General features: G+C 36.0%; 1 protein-coding gene across 14 annotated transcripts in view; it reads right to left on the bottom strand.

The window, feature by feature from the left end:
• PCM1 (pericentriolar material 1) overlaps nucleotides 1-24,695 on the bottom strand; it is a 41,458-nt gene that overhangs the window by 1,554 nt on the left and 15,209 nt on the right. For 6 of the 14 annotated variants that reach the window (XM_064710472.1, XM_064710473.1, XM_064710471.1 and 3 more), the window contains 28 exons: nucleotides 24,514-24,671; nucleotides 24,087-24,301; nucleotides 22,384-22,535; nucleotides 22,173-22,302; nucleotides 21,368-21,502; nucleotides 20,728-20,921; nucleotides 19,391-19,588; nucleotides 18,281-18,503; nucleotides 18,015-18,160; nucleotides 16,911-17,101; nucleotides 15,563-15,746; nucleotides 14,547-14,905; nucleotides 13,867-14,025; nucleotides 13,030-13,086; nucleotides 11,736-11,908; nucleotides 11,528-11,656; nucleotides 10,825-10,945; nucleotides 10,379-10,516; nucleotides 10,007-10,140; nucleotides 8,817-8,951; nucleotides 8,091-8,288; nucleotides 5,672-5,731; nucleotides 4,373-4,511; nucleotides 3,548-3,693; nucleotides 2,593-2,662; nucleotides 1,410-1,660; nucleotides 1,133-1,225; nucleotides 886-1,009 (listed from right to left, as the gene is read on the bottom strand). In XM_064710472.1, coding sequence (XP_064566542.1) covers nucleotides 886-1,009; nucleotides 1,133-1,225; nucleotides 1,410-1,660; nucleotides 2,593-2,662; nucleotides 3,548-3,693; nucleotides 4,373-4,511; nucleotides 5,672-5,731; nucleotides 8,091-8,288; nucleotides 8,817-8,951; nucleotides 10,007-10,140; nucleotides 10,379-10,516; nucleotides 10,825-10,945; nucleotides 11,528-11,656; nucleotides 11,736-11,908; nucleotides 13,030-13,086; nucleotides 13,867-14,025; nucleotides 14,547-14,905; nucleotides 15,563-15,746; nucleotides 16,911-17,101; nucleotides 18,015-18,160; nucleotides 18,281-18,503; nucleotides 19,391-19,588; nucleotides 20,728-20,921; nucleotides 21,368-21,502; nucleotides 22,173-22,302; nucleotides 22,384-22,535; nucleotides 24,087-24,301; nucleotides 24,514-24,671 — 4,412 coding nt within the window. The remainder of the gene's footprint in view (nucleotides 1-885; nucleotides 1,010-1,132; nucleotides 1,226-1,409; nucleotides 1,661-2,592; nucleotides 2,663-3,547; nucleotides 3,694-4,372; nucleotides 4,512-5,671; nucleotides 5,732-8,090; nucleotides 8,289-8,816; nucleotides 8,952-10,006; nucleotides 10,141-10,378; nucleotides 10,517-10,824; nucleotides 10,946-11,527; nucleotides 11,657-11,735; nucleotides 11,909-13,029; nucleotides 13,087-13,866; nucleotides 14,026-14,546; nucleotides 14,906-15,562; nucleotides 15,747-16,910; nucleotides 17,102-18,014; nucleotides 18,161-18,280; nucleotides 18,504-19,390; nucleotides 19,589-20,727; nucleotides 20,922-21,367; nucleotides 21,503-22,172; nucleotides 22,303-22,383; nucleotides 22,536-24,086; nucleotides 24,302-24,513; nucleotides 24,672-24,695) is intronic. The other 8 variants (XM_064710482.1, XM_064710485.1, XM_064710477.1 and 5 more) reach the window with 7 other exon arrangements.

The following is a 24,695-nucleotide window of genomic DNA, read 5'->3' as shown; positions in this document are numbered from 1 at the left end:
AGCTTATACTATTTGAGGAATTGGAAGGAAGCACATTAGCAGAAAACTGCTACTATTAGAATCCCCAGTTCATGCCCTTTATATATGCCATTACTGTACACTCCACTGGAGAATCACAAGTGTATCAATAAAACAGAAGTCTTGAATACTGTAATTCTGTGACAATATTATAGAAAAACCCCAATTTACTTCAAAATGTTGAAGTAAAACATCAGTCATTTGTATCCTTACACACTTAAGTGTAAGCAATTTATCCCATGAGAGTATGTGACTTGATTTCTGACTGAAAAAAGTTTTTAAAAAGCCCACAAAAACCATTTTCTCTCACTTGCATTATCAACGTATCTGCATAAATAATATTTCATGAAAATGAAACATTTTATTGCTATCATACACACTGGAACTTTTTTCTACCACATGGTATACTTCACATGAAAAAAACTTTATTTCTCCCCGAGGAGAAATTTTACTCTTCTGAAAAGTCTCTTGAATGTTCACAAAAGCACTGAGCAGTCTGTCAGGAACTTATACTCTGTGTTATTAAATCAGATAACAGCAATTATAATTTACAGTATTATTAAACCCAAGCTTGTGTAACAAGAAACAAAAATACCGCTCCATTCAAAACCATTATGTTGTGACATCCACTTTAAATATATTAACTTTTATGACTTTATCAGCCACAGAATCTAAAAAAGTATATAGAAGGGAGATGGACAGCAAGATAAAATCCCTTCATATCAATACAACACTTTCAAATGCATGATAACAAAACCCAGTGCTTTTACTGCACTACTGTAACTGCTTACTTCAATCAGCAATATTTAAATTCTAGCACTCCTGAGTGTTTTCCCAATATGTGTACAGAATATAGAAAAAAATTACCAGGTTCTTTCAATGTTTGGGCATCTCCAACTAATTCTTGACCTTGAGCTCCACCTCCATCCAGTAATTCATCACACAAGCTCTTGGTTTGGGCCTCTGTTTCCATTTTCTTCATTATATCTGCCTTTGTAATAGAAAAAGCAAATCTGAAAATTCTGGATAATTCTTGCTGCTGTCTGGGTAACACAGACATTTACAGTTACACATGCACTTCTAAACAACAATTGCACAAATACTAGCAAAATACCTCTGAATACACAGCAAGTTTGAGGGGCAAGTCTTCAACTTTCACAAAGTCATCTTCATCAGATTTCTGACTTACATTTCCAGAACCAGGTTCCTGTTAATAAAAATTGTGGTATTTAGGAAGTGCTACTTTGTTTTCTTTTCACTCCAAAACTATTGAAATATACTAAAATCAAATTTGCAGATGGGAACAAAACAAGACTGCAAACCAGAAATAACACTGAAATGAAAAAAGCTTATAATTTCTCTTGGATGGATCTTAACTGAAATATACACACATATTCGTTCACTAGCACAGGTGACTCTGTATCAGGGCTGCCAGCCATGGAGCTTTCAGAACTTGCACCAGATTTGTTTTCTGCACATGTGGTATCTGGCGTTTGAGTTTCATTCACTGCCAAAGATGAGCTTGATCCTTCAGTTTTCACAGTGGCTGTTACAAAGGATTCTGGGGTGTTGGCTGTTAGAGCTGGTGTATTCTCCATGACACTGAGGTAATGATGCACAGCTGCAGCCATATCTTGTTCACCTAAAACCACAGAATTACATTTCAACTAGGAAGAGACAATAAAATATTCTGAATGTACAAAAATTATTATTCTTTTAGAAATTATAATCCAAAGCTACAAGTGAGCAATGAAAGTGAATTATAGTCTCTTAGACAACCCAAAGCTGATTGAAGTAAAACATCAGTTATTTGTACCCTTACACACTTAAGTATAAGCAATTTATCCCATGAGAGTATGTGACTTGATTTCTGACTGAAAAAAGTTTTTTTAAAACCCACAATAACCAACTTCCAGAACTAAGTGACCTACTACAAAATATTCATTCTAGGTATGAGGAGATATAACACAGAACAGTAAATACCTTAATATTTTGCCACTCTAATACTGATTTTTAGCCTACAAAAAAAGGCCAAGAACAAAACTAATGTTTGCAACAGAAAAGCACAGGGATGGTGGTAATAACAATTACACTAGAAATAACATTCATTCAGCCCAGTAATGTTCCCTTCTTTTGATAGAAAGCATTTCTTTGCTCTTAATCAGTTACAACATTACTCATAGAAAAAAATTTAAAATAGACATTTCAATAACAAGTAAAACGGCAGTAGCAGAAAAAACAAGTACAAGACAAATCTAAACATCAAAACATTGTAACACATTAATTCTGATACAGCTGTGTGCCAAGAGCTGCAACAAGCAGCTAAAATTCTTGCTCATGTCAAGCATCAAAAACCACATCTACCTAAGTAAGATTATTCCATGTTTCCTCTTTAAAAGGTTTACTGTGTCAATATCAACACAGGTACATCCAGGCAACTGATACAGTTCCATGAAACAGACAGTCCAGTAAATTTGATCATCTTTCTCTTAGTTACATGCATCACAGAATTTTCCAAGACAATTCTCACCATATGCAAATTCATATGGAAGTATTACTGCGTACAGGGCTTACCTTTAGCAGGCTCTTGTTCTGATGATGAAATTTCACTACTTTTTGGCTTACTCAACTCTTGGTTAGAAGTCTATTGGGGAAGGTAAAAATGAGTTAGAACAAAATTCTACTGATTAGCTTCATAGCTTATTGGCTAATTTACTAACTAGAAACACACTGTACACTTGCTCCATGAATTTATGTTTTCACTAGTTTGAAATAAAGATGGTAAGTCCTCCTTGCCAGCTGGTCAGTAACAGTTTACAAAACTACTAACACTGATAGGCATGTTTTATCTGAGCATTTTCTTTTCACTGCAGCAGTTCCCAGGAAAACTCTGGTTCCACTTAAAGGATCTACTGTTTTAAAGTAAAATGTTCCAGTCACATCTTTGCCTTATCTTGAGCAAACCAAAGTTTCAATAGATTGTCAGTCTTATTTAATATATAAAGAACTGACAATTCTCCATAACAAGGTCACACATATTAAAATTTTAAGAAAACTAACAGTGAAATGACAATCATACCCAATAACATTTCACCATTGTTCCAGAAATAATTATCACAAAAGGGATGAAACACAAACAAAAGACATGCTAGAATACAAGAGTGAATTACCCCCAATTAGAACTTGATCTCAGCAAACACAGAGAAAGAACTCCTTAAAGGTTTAAAATTATGTTTTTTTGAAAGTTTAACTTCTCACTTGCAGCTTAACATTTTTTCCTCTCTCATAGCAGATGTAAACACTAGTTTAGTCTCTGTCCATCCATTACTTTAGCATCAGCTGTAATAAACTCAAGTGAGGAATGCATTTTGCATGTAGCACCTACTGGCATCATACAATTTCTCGTATTATTCTTTTATTTTCAATAGCACAAAAAAAGTGCAAGAAGAAAAATGAGGCACACAAATATATGTACTGAAAAGGTGTGCACTGGCACATGTTTGTTCTGCTTTTACAATTTTGTCTGTACCTGTTCATTTTCAGTTGTTTCACTGCTGGCTTGTAGTGATGTTTGCACATCAACAGGTCCTTCCTCAAAGTCTATTTCTTCATCTTCATTCTCATCTTCTCCACTGCCATAGTTAGTCAGAGCCTGGGTTTCTGCTTTTGATAAACCTAAAGGCAAATCAATGTAAAACCACCTTTGAATTGCCAAATCCTGTTGGGGAATTTAATGCAATGATATCCCTTACTTCAAAACATTCTTTAAGATTAAGATACAGTAACAACACGACTTGCAAAGATCTCTATGTTTCACATCAGCTATATTATGAACAAACACCCACGTCCGTGTGAGATGTCGAAGTTATAAACAAGTTGGTGCAAAGAATGTAAATGGTAAAGGAATCCAAGCCAGAAGTAGTTGATGTAAGACAAAAATCAGGACAACAAATAAATAAACAAACAAATGCAAGCTTTACTTTAAAGTAAAAGCATATTTTAAAAAGCCACATTGTTTAAATTAAAAACTGCATAAAATTTGCACAGCTTTCACATCATTCAGGTTAAAGTCTGAGAAACTTGGAGTTCAACTAAGACAGGATATATAACCTAATGAATCCACTTCTAATATATTTTTACAAATCTACTGATTATGAAAAAAATTACTTCCTCTAATTGGAATATTTAACCCTTGACATAACACTAGGAAATACAGTACTGCAAAACTTTCACTGACAAAGGACTGACTATAAAATCTGTGAGAGAAGGTGTTACTTAGCACTACTTCATGCAAATCCTGTGGTCAAAACTACAATGGAAGCACTGAGTAATCAACTATATAGAAGTTCCTTACTTATTGCCACTGGACCACTTTCACTTTCCTCATCTTCCTCTTGATCAGATGCATCAGATCTAGTATTTTCAGGCACTCTGTTACCAGCACCCGCTTCTGAGTCCGGCACTTGTTTAGCAGTTTCAGTCTCATCCTTGTCCTAGGAAAACATGGAATACTGTACAATTTCATGTTTATGTAAAGACTACACTAAGGTTTCTGCATAAAGGAGCTGTTTCTCAGAAGTTAAAAAGTATCTACTAAAAATCTAAGCAGTTTAAATAGTCCTTACAGCCCTGAAATGAATACAGCAGAATAATACTCATTAACAGAGCATCAGAACATGGCCCTATTCAGACACAGCTTTCAAGGGCCTTGTAACTATTGAGTTTGTCATTATCTGCCAAGGTTGACACTGATCAGCATTATCAAGAAGACAGACACACCTGCCTTATTACCTTGCAGCAACTTCCCTGCTCCTCCTCAATGAGGAATAAAAATATTCCTAACTGCAGCTTCTCATTTCTTTAGCAATATCTCCTCAGCTGAATAATTTGCTAAATATGCTGAATGAGAAAATTCTGCATTCCTGTATGAACCTCAAAGTAAAGCCCTGAGTTTGGCTCCAAATCTTGAAAGGACTTTTCTACACTACAGCAAGTATAACAAGTGATGTACAACTAACTACCTGCTTTAACTTCCAAAGCAGTGTGGCAGAAGCTCTAAGCCCTAGAAGAAATCACTGGCTCCACTCCCACACATGCCTACTCCTGTACCTATATTCATTTAGTATAGCAATCAACATTCTGCTTGATATATATACTTGTACCATTCCCTTGACTGGAGAAAGCTGAACATTCCAGCTGACCATTTGAAACTTCATACACAACACATCTCCCCAGTGATATCAGTGATTTTCAAAAGAAACATGAAAAGAAAAGGGACAAAATCTGAGCACTAACATTTCATACTCAGAGCACAGCAAGGCTGGGACTCTGAGAACTTAAATACCACAGGTCCCAATTCAGAACATCTACCTTCTCCTGAAAATGGAAAGTAAATTAACTTATTCCATACCATTAACAAAGAAAATGGTAACTGCTATAAGTAGTTAAACTGTCCTTAGAAACGCAAATTATAATTTACTTTGTACCTTTGATAAAATAAATGACTGAAAATAACAGAAAGAGATTAATAAATTTCTAAAGACTGGAAAATGGGCTGCTTACAGATACTTGATTCCTATGACAGACAACAGTAAGACTGAGTGACCTATGAAATTATCTGAGGAATAAAGACAGTTGAAAGGCATACACATACTTTGTCCTCATCGACATCTTCAACAGACGAACAAACATCCACCTGGAGACCTTTTTTTGCCTAGAAGAAACACAAACTGTCTTCAATTCTAAACTGAAATAACTTGGAAATACTGAATCAAAACTATGGCTTCATGAAAGCCAGGCTGAAATGCTAATCTCACTAAGAATTGCTATCTTAAAACAGCAGGAAGCCACAGGGACTTTTGTACACACAGACGTCTTCAAAATGTCAGAGTTGCAAGCATTAAAAAAATCTGTGCTAACCCTTCTTATGTAAACAATTATGTTTATATTGGGCTAATCCTACAGTCTGTGGTTGAATCATATCTAGCACATAGAATTAGATACATCATGGCAGGGGGGTTTGAAACTAGATGATCTTTAAGGTCCTTTCCAACTCAAACCACTTCATGATTCTAACTCTGATCAAGACAAAGAGCTGTGTGATCAGCAGTTACTTTGCTGGACTCAAGAGAGTCAGGAAATCGAGCAAGACCAAATATGTCTGCATCGGGATTCCAGAGTTGAGGGCTGTAAAGACCACACAGAGAGAATTGCACAGGGCTGTACAAAGTAACCAGGACATACCACTTCTGGCTCTCTCTGGCTTTGTTGAATCTGAGCCTCCGCCACAGCAATGAGGCAAACATTGACTTTAACCCTAATTTTGTCTTCCAGGAGAGAAGAAATACTGAATCTAAGCTGGCTCCATGCTTTCTCATAGCGGGTACAAACTAACTCTTTATGTAACAAAGATACATAAAGAGTTGGTTTACACCTGCTATGAGATTGAGTTTATACTTCCTCTGAGCTGCCAATGGACAACTTCAGATAAAACAGGAAGTCATGTCTAAATCTTTCTGGATTCAGTGTTTGGCCTCCTTACAAGGCACTCCACAGTCTCTCTCATACCAGCCATACTACTGAAATATCTAAATCATTCTATTATCTTGAAGTATAGCTGGCGGTACACCTAAAAATACTTGTAGGACTTTATAACAGGTTCCAAAAAAATATCTTTTGCTGGCATTTAAAAATTAATTAAGGGTATGTTTTGGTATTTGTGTTTCTAGAAGAAAGCTGAAGTGACACTGAAATCATAAATACGTGAACATGATCTGGTTTATTGTTTGCTTTGTAAACAGATCATGCAACTTAAAAAAAACCGCACCTATTCTCCCAATAAAAGCAATACTAAATAATGTAAATGGTGTGAAACCTAGCCAAAGCTTGCTTTTTAGAGCAAGAATATGTCCTACAGTCTCAAATATTTCTGAAAATATTATATATATTTTACATACCAAATCCAGAAACTAATTCTTTCTGCATATGCCAACAAACCAACTACATGACAACTTCAGAGGATTTACTCTTATTTTTTTAAAGATGATGCAAGGAAACCAGCAGGCAAACTAAAGAGATAATGAACTGGGACCTCCAATACGTCAAAATACTTAGCTGAGTGTAGTAGGGCCATGCAAAACCAATACACTGGGATAGAGTTAAAACTTCTTCACAGTAGATAGCCTGAGGCCGTGTTCTCGGTTTGTGTTGAACACAGGGTTGACAGCGCAGGGATATTTTCATTGCTCCCAAACAGCATGCCACAGAGTCAAGACCTTCTCTGCTCCTTACCCAACCCCAAAAGCAAGAGGTCAGAGTGCACAGCACTTGGAAGAGGACACAGGCAAGGAAGATGACCCTCACTAACCCAAGGGATGTCCCCCACCACACACCATCATGCTCAGCATATAAAGCTGGGTGAAGAGTGAGGGAGGGGGGGAGATCCCAAGTGATGGTGCTTGACTTCCACATCACCATTACATGGATGGAGACCTGCTCTCCTCGGGGTGGCTGAACACCTGCCTGCCTCTGGGAAGTGGTGAATGAATTCCTTGTTTCGCTCTGCTGGCATGTGCAGCTTTTGCTTTACAACTTCAAGTGTCTTTATCTCAGCCCACGAGTGTTCTCTGTTTTACCCTTCTGCTTGTCTCCCCATCCCTCAGACGGGACTGAATGGCTGTGAGAGGCTCAGCTGCCTGCTGGAGTTAAACTACTCAATGGCCCCAGGTGTTAAAAACTATTTTAATACTTATTAATTCCTTCATATGTTCACACAAAACCATTAAGACATTTCCTCTGAATTATAAACAAAGTCTATCCAATTAGACATCTGTAACAGATAGTCATCTGTAACACAGGATTTGCCCTTACTGAGGAAAACCAGTTCACACTCCTACACAAGCAATACTGTGATTACACAGCAACTTGTAAAATAAATAAATAAACATATATATATATAATAATGCATATAAGGCAAATAATGCAAAAAATAAGGCAATCAAACTAGTTTAGAAAATACATATATTTAGCAATCTCACAAAAGCTACATTTTTCAAAAATAAAATAAAACAAACCTCTTTAGCATAAGACTGAATTACTTCAGTGGTTTCTATTTTTCGTTTACATCTCTGCTTTACAGAAATACTGTTGTTGTCCAAGTCTTGCATCAGTTTAAAAAAGGCTAATTCATTGAATAACACTTCAGAGATCTCCACAAGAAGATCCTCCCCACAATCTTTTAATTTTCTACCAGCAAATTTTGCCAGTGAATCCTGTGAAGAGAAATAATTCTTCAGTTTCTGAAATAGGCTTTCAAGCTTTAAAGACTAAGCAGTTTTCATATTTCTAATAACTTGGAATTAGTTATGTATATATAAGCTCATATTTTTTAAAAAAGTTTTAGTGCCCTAAATAGATTTTACATGGAATCTCTAGTCACATAACACAGAACTTAATAAGCTCATGATTTAAACTCCATGCTTGTAGGAAAAAAAAAAGAATGAAAAAGTGCAAACTACAGATTTTCAGGAATTTACACAAGATGTCCATGAAAAGCATCACCAGAGCTCTCTTTGAAGACAGGCACAGGCTAGAGATACATCTCTCACTACCTGGCTCTGACAGAAAAGATGTTCTATGTGCATAAATAATTTGTTTAGGAACAAAGGTAATACTTCATCACTGTATCTAAGGTGAGGGAGAATGGCAGCTGTGCTATTCAAGGTGTAAAATACAACTTCAGAGAAGTCTGCTCATTGGCCAACTTGAGTACTGCAAAATAGAAGTGAAAAACTACTAACCTGAAGTATACTGCCAAGCTGCTTATGAAAGAACTTCACAAATTCTTTACTTTCATCATTTTGTTGCGTAAGAGTCAAGACCATACGTCTTACTGATGTCAGTAACTGAGAAGAGCATACTTCATCCATGTGTTCCTACACAAGTACCACAGAATGAGCTTTGTTACCACTTCAAAAGAAAAACCAGCCATCAACTCAAGTACAGCAATTAATTTATAAAAAAACCCACTTGTCCACTGAAGGAACAGCACACCACAAAAATTCCCAGTCAATCTCACAAACATCATACTTCATAAATGACTGCTTGGTCACAACACAGAGATTTATCTCAGTTTTCCAGTACATGAGTACTTGGCATCTTATAACGTTTGGCCAAACTAAGGAGCTTCATATATTGTGGCTGTGTACACAAGTGTACTGAAGTGCATATTAAGACATCTACTCTTATATGCAGCCTTAAAATTGCAAAAAAAAGAACAAGTCTTCAGGCACTCTGACTCTGACATGCCAACAATATAGTTTTTAAACTTAATATCACCAAATACCTCATGAGACAAACCTAAGCTTATACACTGTGCATTCTATAAAAGAGAACAGGGAGATACCTTAAGCAACTCCATCTTCTCTGCTCTCCAACCTTGCAAAGAAGAACTGGGACTAGTTCTCCTTCTTTAAAGAAGAACATTTCTTCTTTGTAGTCACAATAGTTAAAAAGTTCTCAACAACTTTAAAGATATTTGTAAACAGGAGAAAATAATGCTAAAAAAATCAACTACTCAGAGATATTCTTCAAAAATATCCTATTACTGTACATGTAGCATTTTTAATTAGTGATCTCAGTTCTGTCTGCTAAAAGGCAACAAATATTTCAGCAGTACATTCTCAAACATTTCTATATTTAATTTTTTCAGCTCTAGAGCAAGCAACCTCTATTCTTTGTGATGTCACGTCCACCTGCCCTATAAAATCTAGAAACTTCACCATTTATTTCTCCTATTAATAACTACACAGAATCTTTCTGTGGAACATCTAATTCTTACTTCATCTTCAGCAGAGCGTACAACTGAACACATTTATTGGCAGCTGTTTCTAAGAGGCAAGTTTTAGATTTTAGATAATGCTCTTCTGTGCAATTATACAAGTGCTTTTCTTACTCTTCTAACTCATGCCATATTATAAAGAGCCCTTACCTTCAGAAAAGGAATGACCTCTTTCATAATTGCTTTAATCTGCCGGTCAAGCTGCTGAGTATCTATGCGAGGACATGGAACTGCAGAAACATCACCTGACTGTGGCACAGACTGACTTTCACCGGTTCCTGGACCTTGTTTTAATAAAAAGAAGGAAAAAAAGGCAGTACATTTAATACATTCAACATTACTATTAAAGAAATATCACTTTCAAAAATTTATTTTAAAAAATATATCTTATTTCCTTAAGTATGCAAATATCTTTTCAAACTTTGCTAAGTTTACAATATAAATAAAGAGGAAAGCAATTTAGCTTGATAGTTACTATAATTATTTTCTAAAACTAAGCAAAATATACATATATGTGCATACCTTCTAATTTAGCAGCAGAAGCACCCTGAAAATTACTAGAGCAGCCCTCAGAGTCAAGGGTACTTTCAGCTTCAACTTTCATACGCTCATATTCCCTCATCCAAGACAAAGCTTTATCTAAGTGAATCACTGTGTTGCCTATATTTAGAATAAAAACGCTTTTTAATCTAAATGAAAAGTTTTCAATTGATAGACAAATAAACAATTATCAAAATGACTTTAAGGCCCCAAATTTTGAAATCCACATATAACTAGTTGAAATATTTTATTACACACTTTGATGAACTGTGTTTCACAATTAGCTAATTTAATTATGTTTTTTATTACAAAACATGTAATTACACACTAAAAATCAAATAACAGTGTACTAAAGTGCAGACAATTGCAGGTATTTAGGGAGGGAGGGAGGGAGTAACACTTAAAACACTAAGTCACATCATTCTCACCAAGGTCATCAGTGGCAAAGGGTTCAAAATTTGAAGAAGTAGACATTGTACTGCCATTGTCTGCACCAGGTTGTTCACAATCTTGACATGCTTCTGTAGAAAAGTTCTTGCCAAAAGTTTCCTAAAAAATACCAGACAACTGAATACAAAGGAAGAACACACCATACTCTCACAGATGTGTGAACAAGCCTGCAATTCTTTTCAGTGACTTGTTGTGTATCAGGGTTTGTCATAAGACTGCCTAACTGGAGAACAACCCTACTTTCAGGTTATAATTCCATCAGGTTAATCTACCATGCTTACTTCAAATACTTCAAATGTAAAACACGTAAGAAACTGTACAGAGGTGTAATTGACTTCTTAAATACAAGCAAAAAATTCTGGAGAATGGTGTGATCGGTACTTGTCCTGACCTTACTCAGGAGAGGATTCTGGCTCTGAGTGTATCAGTTTGCCATTTTCATCCCTCTCCACATTTCATTCACTCCTGACACATCACTCATTTGCAGTGCCAAGAATCCTACCATATTTTATCACTTTTGCATTGATTCTTTTGCCACTAGTTGTTTAGAAAAGTCTGTGTAAGTCAATACTAATTTTAACAAAATTTATTCCCTAGTGTACATTTCACTAGACAAGCATATATGTGTGCAAACTGAAATACAGGAAAAGCTGCCAGTAGCTTCTGAATTTCAACACTTACATCATCTGTAGAAGCAAGACTTTCACTAGGAGTGAGTTCAGAATTTGATGCTACCCATGTTGTAGAATTCAGTGATTTTCCACACTTCCCTTTTTCATTTTTCTCACATAAATGTCTGGTCACGATATCCTGGAAAAGATAATCTGTGCTGTGAAAAGAGATCTAAGGTTTGCTTGATTCATAAACAAAATCAAAAATCTGTGCATACCTGTAAAGCATACAGAGCCCTTTGCCTCAGATAATCTGTATTTAGCAGCTGAAGCTCATGGAAAAGTTCAATAAGAAAGTGGGGACGAGACTCATTTTGAGAAATAAGAGTTGCCACTTCAGAATAAATTGTGTCTCGCAAAGCTTCAAACATAGAAAGATCACTACCAGTTTCTGTAGAAAAAAATAAAGGAACTTGTTAAGCCCTTGACAGGCATCCACTTAACAGGCTATCAGGTATGCAACTTATGAGTTTACAAATTATGTCTCAGTCATTGCAGATTCCCAATATAGCTGCTTTCATAAAGCTTATTAATTTCCTGAAGGGCAAACATTCTTGAATTATATTTTATGCAATCTTCAATCTATAAAATATAGAGCAATTGTAAAAATAATTTTCTTTACATTTCTGAACAATACCTTTTGAAAGTATTGTTTATAAAAGAGAATACTGCACACAGCACAATGATGCTTTCAGAATAAGTATTAAACACTGAAAATGGAGTTTCAAGAAAGATAGTGAACAGTCTCAGGTTTATATAGTACAGGCAGTCCACACTTCTGCAACACAAGCAGCATTAAGAAAGCCACTCTTTGCCAACATAAATGCTACACTCTTATACATGTTTTGTATCACTCCCAAGTCCACAAAAAACCTCCTACCCTTAAACCCTATTACATATAAGACAATGTGCTGCCTAACAAATCTCCCATTCATTTGAAAATTAAGGATTATCCTTGCATCACAACAATCAAATTATTACATGCATTATTTGGGAAGTGCTGAATGGAAACATAGCTAAATTTGGAAAACTCAGTTTAACAGATGTGTAGTTGTTAGTATTCAAGTTAATGAAGTTATTAGCAATACAGCAAACATTACTGTGCAATTTGATTATTTGCAAATAGTTGACCAATTTTTTAAGCACAGGCAAGCTTTTTCAACCTTTGAAAAGTTACCACAAATTGCATCCCTCTCCCATTACTAATATGTAATAGCAGCTTTTAAACATACTAAAAATGCCTACTGAAATAAATTTTTTGATGCAGTATCTACCTCCATATTTTCTATTTGTAACTGTTATTAATCAAGAACATGGTAACCACGTTCTCCACAACTGTAATTCAAAGCACTTCATGCAAGGTTACTTCTCTTGTCTTGGTTATAGGGAAGGTGCTGCAATAGCACTAACCTTGAACATCTGCTAAACAGTGAGTTACAGGACCAAAGGTAAGAGAAGAAAAAAAAAAAAAAGTAATAGCATATTGTTGAAGCTAAGCAGTGAATGCATTACCTGGCGCTTCAATGCATGCATTTCTGTTAGACTGCTGCAGAATTCTCCTAGCATGCGCTGTAGGAAAGTGGGGATAGACAGTGATAAACACAAAAATGTGCACCAGAAATAAAGACAGGGTCTATACAAAACAGCAGGAGGAAGACTGCTTAGTCATCCAAACCACATCAGAGCTGCTTATTGTGAGAATGAGAACTTGAGCAGTGAAGTTTATTACGTACACTAATAAACAGCTCTTAGTGTGGACACAGCTACACTGGCAAAGCTTTATATTGTGCTACAATGACTAAAATTTCTGCATCTCTTAAACAAAACAGAAATAATGGCAGAACCAAAAAAGGCACAGGAGCGAGAATTTTTATGATCTAGATACAAGAAAAGCAGTGCAGATGGCAAAAATGTAAGGGTTTATGTGATGTTAAAAGACTGAATTTGAATGGTATTTGATGGGGCTCATTTAAGCACAAATAGGAAGAAGACATGTATGCAGTATAGGATGTAGTTTAAACATTAAGCAAAGTTTTATCAGTTTAACAGTTACTTTCCATAAAATCACCAACAATAGGTGAGATTGGCTACATTTTTGCTTTTTGTACGGTAAAAAGTTTCTAAATTACTTTAATCAAGTATTTAATATACAGAAAATGCCCAAAAGCAATTAATATCAAACTTTTTACACATTTACAGCATCCTTAGAAATTAAAATGCAAAATTCACACACTAAATATATAGTCCTGTCTTCCTGCCAAAACACACTGCATTTAAATAACACACTAGCAACTAAGGTCCCTTACTCACATAAGTTAACAAAATAATTAAACATTTAGAAAAGAGTACCTGAAGACATTTCTGTAGATCTACTGTATTTAATTATTTTTTCCAATTGCTCCTGATTCCTTTTGCTGAACACTTTTGCATGAACCACATCATCAGAGTGTCTGCTTTTATTGTTCTTGCAGGGCTCACACACACTAGAAGCACTTGCACTTTCATAACCTAATGGGAGGAAATGAAAGGGAAGAAATAAAGAAACAGCTTACAAAATGTTTTATTACTTCAGAAAATTTGTTCAAGGGCACTCTTAAAGATGCAAAATACTAATGATGTTTCCTACACTAAAATCTTCCTCTGTATACTGAAGCCATACAGCAGTACTAAATCCTCAGCAACTCCAACAGTACTTCTATACTAACTAGTACTGTCCCTCTCTTCTCACAATTTTAACGAAGCTTTTTTTTTCAGCAAATAATCCAGTTTGAACAAGAAGAAAATGAAGAAGATTCTCCTTGTTATTTTAAATCTGCACGTATCTGCATCCATGATCCTCTCAACTGGTTATGTATTTTCTATTGACTGAAATCCTAAAAAACCGGATGCAGTTGTATTATAAAAAATTAAGTGATTCCAATAACTTATTGCCATTATTATACTATTTACTGAGAGTAAATTCTCATGAATGTAATGATTATAATCCAAGCCAAGTTTGCCACAGTATCCAAGATTACTTTACAACCTACCAGCATTTTTAATTCTGCCTTTTAGCTGAGAAGAACTCTTCCTCTTATTCTTTGATTTGGGCGTTTTATCTTTTGATGCCAGGCTTGCTTGTGCTGATGCTTTTCTAGATCTAAATGTCTTTGTCACAGTAGTTGGGTCTATTGGATCAGGCATGCTACTGAAACTCTCCAAAGACTCTTCATCAAACTCTCTTCTCCGGCTCATATCACACTGATTTTTATGACCAGAAGCAGTATTTTGTACTGAAACTCCAAAACCAGCATTCAGCTGAGACTGATCATCTTTCTTCATTTCTTGGCTATCATCAAGCCAAGCTGATATTTTCTCCATTTCCTCTTCAGGTTGTCTATGATTCCTTCTGTCAGAAAAGAAAGACCCACAGATCAATTTCAATATACCATAACCTGATCTCTCAGACAGAAACATCATGTATTACCAGGCAAGCAGTTTAACTGTAATGCAAATTATCTGCCCTTGTTACTTAGACATCAAACGACTATTGAAAAATAAATAACTCCACAGAACCCTTCCAAATGGAGAATGGAACTTCCCATTTATCTATCACTGGTTGCAATACAAATATATTAATGCAGCTACTGCTGTGCTCAAATAGTACCACAGGTCAAAACATTTCTTAAAGCAACATTCAGTACAATCTACAGTAGCACAAAAAAAATTAGCATTCGCTGAAAGTACATCCTCTAGTTATTCAAACAACTCAGTTTCAAAACAATCCCACAGAAACAAAATCTTACTCCACCTACAGAAAGTGTTGGAAAACCACTCCAAGATTGCATTTGATTTTAAAATTTTCATGAAATGATACATTAATTAATATACAGAAAAGCAGAACACTACTGGAAAAAATGAAAAAAATTAAACTAGAAGTTACAAAAGTCAAGCTCATATAGTAATTCTATGACAATAAATTCCCTTAATGAATGATGAATTCCCCTAAGCCCCAGAAAAGGGAGGAGAAATTATTAAGGGAGAGCTGCACTTTGACATTCAATACCTTTGTTTTTCTGCTCCATTAGAGGAACTGCTTTCAAAGGGTTTGGGGAATGCCATATACTCAGTTTTCCCAGAAGTATTTTGATCTAGAGGATGCTGCTGCTCCTGCTGCTCACTGCTCCGTGGAGAAACATTATGTGCAAAATCTCCAAAACCAGATGGAAACACCGGATTACAGTTAATACCTACAAAGTAAACAAGAGAGTCAAAAGATACTACCTCATTTACTTGTGCAGTAAAATTCAAATTTGAGACATACTATGTGGCAGCATGGAATTATGAGCAAATATACACTGGGGAAGTAAGCAAGAATTGTTTTCATTGTGAAAGCACGGTAAACAAGCAGAATTTATCTTTAGTGCAGGTTTTGAACACTACTGGATACTACAATCCTATTATTTGAGATCAAGGTCCATCAAGAAACTCCAGGAGAAAGCTCCTAAAAGTGAAAGTAAAAATAACAACAGTTCCAAAAAAAGGCAGAATTCTGTCTGCCTGAAGACCTTATCAATCTTCAACCTCCATCAAATGGACAAGAAAATTCCAATGGTTTGGATACTTATAGAGCCAAAGAAGTCATAGATTCATACAACTTCAATTTTAACATCAGAATCTTTATGGAAGTGGCAAAGTGACTGTAACTGATTTTTTTTTTGGTAGGTTCCATGTAATTTTAAAAATGTTCTCAAACAGAAAACAGACTCTGCAACTTGAAAGTTCTAATCTAGGTCAATGCCTATTTCCTGGTTTCCTAATAAGACTGAAATAATATACGACAGTTTTGTTTACTTTTGAGTTATACAGTAAAATACCTACACTCCTTTCCTCCAAATCCAACAGCAAAAGTAGATTAGAGAAAGAGATTAGGAATACTGTATCCAAATCAAGTTACTGTGTAATTCTGATGGGAACAAAAATGAGTTAACATGCTCCATTTACAAGCACTTATAACAAACATGAGTGCTTGAAGTTCTAAGAAAAACAGAAATAATTACCAACTGCCACCTTCCAATTACATGGTTCACTCAGAACTTGATTTCAACTGTGAAATGATTGCTGAAGGTATGTAAAAAGCTTCAAACACTGCTTTTTGTATGTTGGATTTGAAACCTTACATGGAGTGAGTCTTTTCAAGTATAATTAACTTCATACTGAGAGAGTCTTGCTCTTCATACTGAAGTAAAAATATTTAATTATTCAGCAATAAACAGTAAACTTCTGCTTAAGACCATTTCAATATAAAGGAAAAGTGACTGAGTTTCATTAAGTTCACATTACAATTTCAATTAAACGAGAAAATGTCCATTTTTGAAATTCATGCTACTTCTCATACCTACAGTAATACTTACCTGGAGCAAAGGAGGAAAAATTAGTAAATCCTGGAACACTAAAGAAGTTCACAGGTTGAGGAGGGTAGCTGAATGGACAGAAAACAGGAGATGGAGGCGGTGGTGCACTACTGCCTCTCTCCTTTCTTGATGGTTTCTCTTGACACTGTTGTTCTTGCTGTTGCATAAGATCACTTAACATTTGTTTCAACCTTGAAAATAAGAAAAAATAACAACTTGGGGAAAAAGAAGAATATTATGGGAAAACTGTAAATTTATACTCAAGTAATTTGAGCTTCATATTATCTCACCTACACCATGTAATGTATGTAAAGAAGTACTCTATTTAGCTTATTAAAAAACCTCAAGACAAAAATTACTTACATTTAATCCTGAGTTGGTTTAAAATCAACTGCTCTGTACTAGTGGTCATGCATGTACAGTTTAAACCTCCTTGTAAGAACAAAAAAACCTGACAACATACTAAAGAAATGAGCAAGCTCAAAACTTCAACAGAAACAATCAAATATACAAAGTATTTACAGAACTGAGGTTAAAACTGATTTTAAAAACTGTGTAAGAGGACAGCACATATATATCACTTACCAAATACAAAACAGAGATGAAGAGCTTCAACTTTCATGCAATGAATTAAAATGACTATTACATCTTTTTTCAAAAAAGATAATCTGGATCATGGAATCTTACATTCCATCATCTGAATGCAATGTAAGAAGCACAAACTGTAACTGAAAACACTAAGAAAGGACAAAAAGCTTTTTTGCTGTATATTACCATTAAAATCCAGAATCTTGCCAGGTAGTCTAGTGAAGACTACAGACACAAAAGCATATTAGAAAATAACTACTGCAACAGATTTTTGCCAACTTTTGGTTCTCTTCAATGAAGATTACTAGGAAAGTACTTTTAAAGGTACTAAAGAGGTCATGGGGGAAAAAGATGACAACCAGAAATGCTACACACAATTTCAAAAGCTCATTATCAACTTAGAAGTTCAAGAGTCTCATATTTAACCACTATCTGTAATCTTTTATTCACATAACCATGTTCCTGTTACTGAAGCATTTCAAATTCCACAGTTAAACACTAATACAGTCAACAAACCTTTGGACATTATTCTGCTGCCAAGTCAGTTGAGTGTAACACTGGTTTAATTGATGCATAATAAGATGTATTTGTGAAGATGCAACATTATTGGGCATCATGCTGTAGGGGCCTGTGAGCAAAGTCTGCAGAAGGCAAGAGAGGGTCTGTGGAAAGAAAATATGTAACAGTGACCAATCACAAAAAACAGAAGTTAGTGCTAGAAGGAGTTAGAAAGAGAATAAAAGGCAAATAAGAACAGCAAAATAACAGCTCTTCATATCTACCTGCTGATCCTGCATCAAAGTTTGACAAATGCTGACACTAAATTCATGCTGTTTCTTCAACTGATTGATCTGCTCTTGCCATCGCTCCTTTTCTTCCACATAGGAGAGCTCAGACATCCACCGAAAATTTTCCTGACGCCGCATATTTATGTTTTGCTGTTGCCTGGCCTTAGACACGGGACGGTAATTTCCATCTGCTGAAAGGGGACGGCAGTTTTTCCACCTGGGGTGGGAAAATTTTAAAAATGAGGACAAAATCAGATAATTCAAACAACTAATGATACTTCCATATTCACATTATGTTGAAGTTGTGCATCAAAAACTCACATGGCACAGGCCAGCTAATTACACATGCCATTTTGTCAATCCAAAATTATCCTAAACAAAAAACAGGAGCTCCCCACCTGACTACGACTGTCAAAAAAGGAATGGCTATCAATGTGCCTGTGTCTTGTTTTTAGTATTTTCCATTACTGCTAACATGTACTCAATGAAAACAGAAGCCACCAACATAATACATTGACAAGTCCAGCCTCTGATGAGCCCACTGTCTACTAAAATCATTTTGGTATCCAAACCAGAAGAAATAATACGTGCAGATATATACATTCTTTTTAACATGGTATTTTCACTTAATCACACAAATGTTATGAAGGAAGTCAATCAGGTAAACAAGAGTTAAAATTATTCACAATAATTAATATAGTTTCCACAACTACAGAAGCCAGCAATTTAGAAGGAAAAAATTTAGAGTTAGTTTAATTCTCTGAATTACTATTTTTGAAGAGACTGATCATAGCAAAATTTTCACACATGCAATTATCTTTTAAGCTGATTAAAAAAAAATGGGAGCATCAGAAGCCACTACCACACAACTGGAGAGCTCAATGGCAGATTTTTAGTAAGACTGAAAACAAAAGAAATCACCAAGTCAGTTATATGCAATATATGCAATATAACATTGCAGCTGCAAAGACTCAGAGAAGAAACTGCCACTAATAAGAAAGAATTTCCCTTTGCTGTGAGGATGCCCTGTAGTTAATGCAATACTTCTTCCACCATCTTCCAAATACTCAGACAAGCATCAGATCCACAAATAAGGTTACTAACCTATCTTTGTTTCCTTTACCAAAATAGGCATTTTCTGGTATGTTGTTATTGGGATAAACAGAAAAACTGTCATTCAAACTTGATGCATCTTCTTCCTCTTCTTCTGCCTGACCAGCTCCATCAGAGAGATAACCGTCTTCATCTCCATTTTCTTCCTCTAGGGCACACTGGGTAGAACCTCCCCAGGTAGCCATTGTCCTAGGGAACATTGCAGGGTCAGGGAGAAAATGGGTGTTTGGAAACGAGTATTTTTTTTTCAATTTTATGACAAATTATTAAAACAATCTGTCGACAATTTCAAGTCTATCTGCAATTAATCAAGTTGCACCAGAAAGAACTGAACTGTTCTGCAGATGAGCCAGTAGTGTGCCCACATGGCCAAGAAGGCCATTGGCAACCTTGCCTCTATCAGGAATAGCGCAGCCAGCGAGGCCAGTGAGGCCATTCTTCCCCTGCAATCGGCACAGGTTAAGCCACACCTTGAGTGCTGTGTCCAGTTCTGAGTCCTGCAATTTAGGAAGGACTTTGAGATGCTGGACCATATCCAGAGAAGGGCAACAAGGCTGGTGGAGAGACTGGAACACAAGTGCTATGAGAGTGGCTGAGGGAGCTGGGGTTAAGCCTGGAGGAGTTTTAGGGGGGACCATATTGCTCTCTACAACTGCCTGAAAGGAAAGTGTAGCCAGATGGGGAGTCAGCCTCGTCTCCAAGGCAATCAGTGACAGGACATGAGGACAATCTTAAGCTGAGTCGGGGGGGTTTAGGCTGGACATCAGTAATTGACTGGGCATTGGAATGGGCTGTCCAGGGACATGGTGGAGTCCCTGGTGGCATTTAAGGAAAGACTGGATGTGGCACTCAGTGTCAGGGTCTCATCAGCAAGATAGTTTCAGGCCACAGGTTGGACTCAATCTTCAAGGTCTTTTCCAACCCAGTTGATTCTGTGATTCTCACCAATGCAAATTGCATTCTGCTTCTAATACTGGGACAGATAAATTAAATTACTGCCTGTATTGGAAATGTATTACTTTACTATGCTACAAAATGGGTAAAGATGAAAAAAACCTACTCTGATCATTTGGCATTTTCCATGCAATTTTTTCTTCTTAGGTGTTTCTTATCCCCACTAGTAGCACAGAAGAGACTTAACATGCTGGGAAAACCCATAAAACTGGCAAGTTGCTAAATAAGTCACTTCAAAAGCCAAGAAATTAATTTCCTGCTCTGTTAAATCATCACATTCAGTGGTCAGATGAACACAGGAAACTGCCCCCAACACTGACATCCTACTGAACAATGGAAGCACCCACTGAATACAGAATAAATTGTGCTCTTACTTCTCAGTCCTGCTCTGCTGTGGAGTACACCGAGCTTCTGACCCTTCACTTTTAACAGATGCAGCAACAGTAGATATTGTTTCTGCAAGCTCTCTCCTTCTCTGATCTTCAGCCATTAAAGCTTCAAGTTGCTTTCTTCTCTGTCGCAATTCTTCTCTTAAAATCTCATGTCTTCTCATCTCAGACCATAACTGCTTGCAGTAAAATGGAAGAATTAGAATATAACGCTAGCATAATTTCAGGAAAGAATAAGTAATATCCAGATCAATATCAAAGACAATTTCAGGGGGCAAGGTGAAGAAAGACACAAAGATAAATCTGGTTTCAACAAATACTTTCATCATTTTCTCGAAAGATGACCTGTCTACAGTATGTAATATCAAATTTTCATGGTAAAAATTAAAAAATTAATTCAACTATCACATAAATATTTAGTAACAATTGCTATATTTGGGGGAGAATGTCTTGCCAGTTCAAGTCAGTATTTCCTTCTTTCCAGAAACAAAATAAGGGAGTTATACATGCTTTGTTCAAATAGCTACTACTCCACTCCCCAGGCCACCTACTTAAAATATGTCCAAGCAACCTGTAACTTATTTCTAAACCATTTCAAAGTCACTGCATATCAAGTATGGAATACCTCATTGCCTACTGGTAATGATTCATCACATTCAAATAAAGGCTTGCCAGCTGTGTTACACTCAGTCATGGCTGGAGTTGATGTTGCTTGTGAAGACTGTCTATTTGCTGGGCAGTTACCCAGGCCACCTGACAACTGAAAGAGAAAGTAAAATGGCAAAATATATAAGAATATAAGAGCTTTCTAAAACTTAGCTGCAGTTAAAACCCAACACAGTTAAGGCTTTATGAGGCTAGAAAGTCAGTATCCCAGGAAAAGGATTTTTGAATCAAGGTTTAACATTTATTTCAAAAGTTACCAAGCAATCAACAAAACTGATGTATTATTATATAATGTTCAAGATGCACAGTATTGATAATTTACTGCTCACTTCACAGAAAGAAGTTAAGAGCATGAAAAACAATAAAGCCTGTAGAGTTAAGTTAAAATGCAATGAATTGTTGATCATGCATTCAAGACACAGCATCGCTCCAAAATACCAGCAAATGACTACTAAGAGAAGTAAAGAAGCAGTGACTGACCAGTATGGACAGACAAATTTCAGGCTAAAAATAAGACAGAAGGTTCTGTATCTTTGAAGACACTGTCAAGGCTTTTGAAGATAAACCACAGTGAAATTAACCATTGAACAAGAACCATTAAAAAGAGAATGACATAAGCAGAAATCTAGAACATCTGCTTACAGTATACAAGCATTACCAATTTAAGTTTTTTTCCAATTTTCACAGAGAAAAAAGGGTGAGCAAGGTATTTTTTGTTTCTCTGCTCAACACCTTAAGACAGCAAAGAAATACATTCTACCTACTTGAAGGTCAGGACAAGCTTTCTGTAACACTTGAATTTTTTCCTGGATTTCAAACAGTTTTCTTCTTTCTTCTTGTAGCTGCTTAAGCTCCCGTTGCTGCTGCTGAAGTTTAGCTTCATAGAACTTCTCTCTGTGTAAATAAGTTACCCACGTGTTACTCGGCAAGAAGTTGCCTAAAGCACAGCTCTCCCATCCTCTGACAAAGGCTTACCGTGCTTTCTCGTTCAGTCGCACATCTTTTTTTAACTTGTTGGAACTTGCTCGGACATTGTTTGGCTGCTGCTTTGCCTCTTCCCCCTCACCCAACAAGTCACCAATATTAGATGCATTTGCAATTGCTCCTTGAGGTTCTGGATCATCACACTAAAAGGATGTCAGAAAGGCAGTTAGACTATTTTCAAGTTGATACAAAAAAAAATGTAACGTATCTAGTTTGTCAAGTTTGTCTGGTTTGATTTTTTCAAAACTAATCAGTCTGAAGAGCTTTATCTTCAGCACAAACCAAGAACTGAGAAGTCATTATCACCATGGCATCATGACTTGAAGATACATTGAGTTAATGAGAGAATTTAAAGTTATTTAACTCAACCTGAACTACTGAAACTTCCACTCTAAATGTAAATAATTTGTCTCATTCTTGAAGCATGAAACTCTTGCCTGTGATTCAGTGGACAGAAACATACAAGCATATGAAGAAAGAATAAGGAGGAACAGAAGGAGACTGAGGTGAACAACATTGTCTATTTACCGCAATCAATGAACTTAAATATTATTATTAACAATAACTACCCTTGAAAACTAAATCTGAAATACTTTGGAGAAAGTCTTACTGGTTTTCTATTCTGCTTTTATTTTTTTCATAATTTCTGTATTTTCAGTTCTCAAACTGAAAATATGAAAGCTGTACCCACTGCTGCTTTGGTTTTCCAACGTAATCATTCTCCATAAAGACACTGCTGAACAGGAGAGACCACTGGTGACCAAGAATGGCACAGCTCACAGGCCTACTGTATCTTTGAGATTACATACACAGAACAAGCCTTGCAAATATGATTGAAGATATGCCATTAATTAGGCTACTTATCAAGGAAGCTGCTGAATCATCTCTAATTCTGATTCATACCACTGCACAGTTAGCATCTCTATAGTGATGATAAAAAACAACACTGATCTAGATGCTGAGAAATAATACAGGAGTATGATACTAAAATAACAATATTGTGTTTATACTGTTGCTATTGTCAAACACAGGTTCCAACTGAGCTTGATTTTAAGCCTTTTCATTTCTGATACACCTCTATGTATTCAGTATGCAGACATTACAGCAGATGGTGATCAAATGTGTGCGTTCTGAAGGGACATTAGATCCATGACATTGTGCTGCTAACATCACTAGATAAGCATGAGATATTCTAAATTAAAAACACTCCCAACTTATAGCTGGCCCTCAAAATTCTTAAAATAAATAAAACCACTGCCTCCAAACCAAAATACTGCAAGTCAAATATATTGCAACATCCAAAGATTTTAATGAAAAATGTTCCTCATTGATTGAACAATGTCATAAAATCTAGGGCTCAAAAACCTAAATGTGTTGAATGCTCTGTATAATCTTAAAAATGTCTAATATTTAAAAAAATAATATTGATCTACTTCTTGGTTTGTATTTCGTAATCCAGTGCTAAAGTTAAAGACCACTGTTTCTTAGGCTGGCATCCTCCAAGAAAATCCCTGAATTGAACCTCAGAAGCGGCACCTTTGAAATCAGAAAAATCCAACTGTATCTCTTCTTCCCTAGACTACAAATAAGCATTTTAAATGTTCCATTAAGCAATTTTTCCCTATCAGAAGGTACAGATAACACGAAACAATGAATGCTAAATTTTTGTGCACAAGTTTATATTTATACCATACCTGCACCATAGCAGCAAGGTTTTGTAACTGTCTAAGCTTCTGTTTTGCAGCTATAAGTCTATTGATCTTCTGCTCAAACTCGGCATCTCCAGCCACATCACCCAGGCTGCTTCTGTGACTAGACATGGAATCTTCACTAACTCGATCTTCTTCCACTTCATCATCTTCACCTTGGGGTAGATCGAGGTGTTTGGCATTCTCCCTATTATGACAGTCTGGAATAGGGAGAGGAGGAAACACAACAATACCAAAGACACATTACTGAACTTCTGAAGTCCACTGTAATTACTGGATATTAGAAAAATATTAGCTTAATGATAAGGCTCTTGAATACTCTGCTCATTAAACAAGGATCTCCCAAATGCTGTGCAGCTATCAGAGTTATTTGCACTAAGAAGTAAAATTATTGCAAGATTTTAGAACATACCTAAAGCAGAAGACATTTTTAGAGTCCTTATATTAGCAGCAGATCTGTTGTTTATTTCACAGTCTGTATTAAGATGTCTTCCATCTCTGTTATTAGTTCCACACTGTACATTTGAGTTGCTATTTATTTCACTCCAACTACTGATTCCTGGAGGGTTTCTAGGGTGAAATCAATTACTCATG

The sequence above is a fragment of the Zonotrichia leucophrys genome, chromosome 4, assembly GCF_028769735.1.
Source record: "Zonotrichia leucophrys gambelii isolate GWCS_2022_RI chromosome 4, RI_Zleu_2.0, whole genome shotgun sequence".
Lineage (NCBI taxonomy): Eukaryota > Metazoa > Chordata > Aves > Passeriformes > Passerellidae > Zonotrichia > Zonotrichia leucophrys.
The sequence above is the reverse complement of the archived record's forward strand: the minus strand, read 5'-3'. Positions and strand labels throughout refer to the sequence as shown.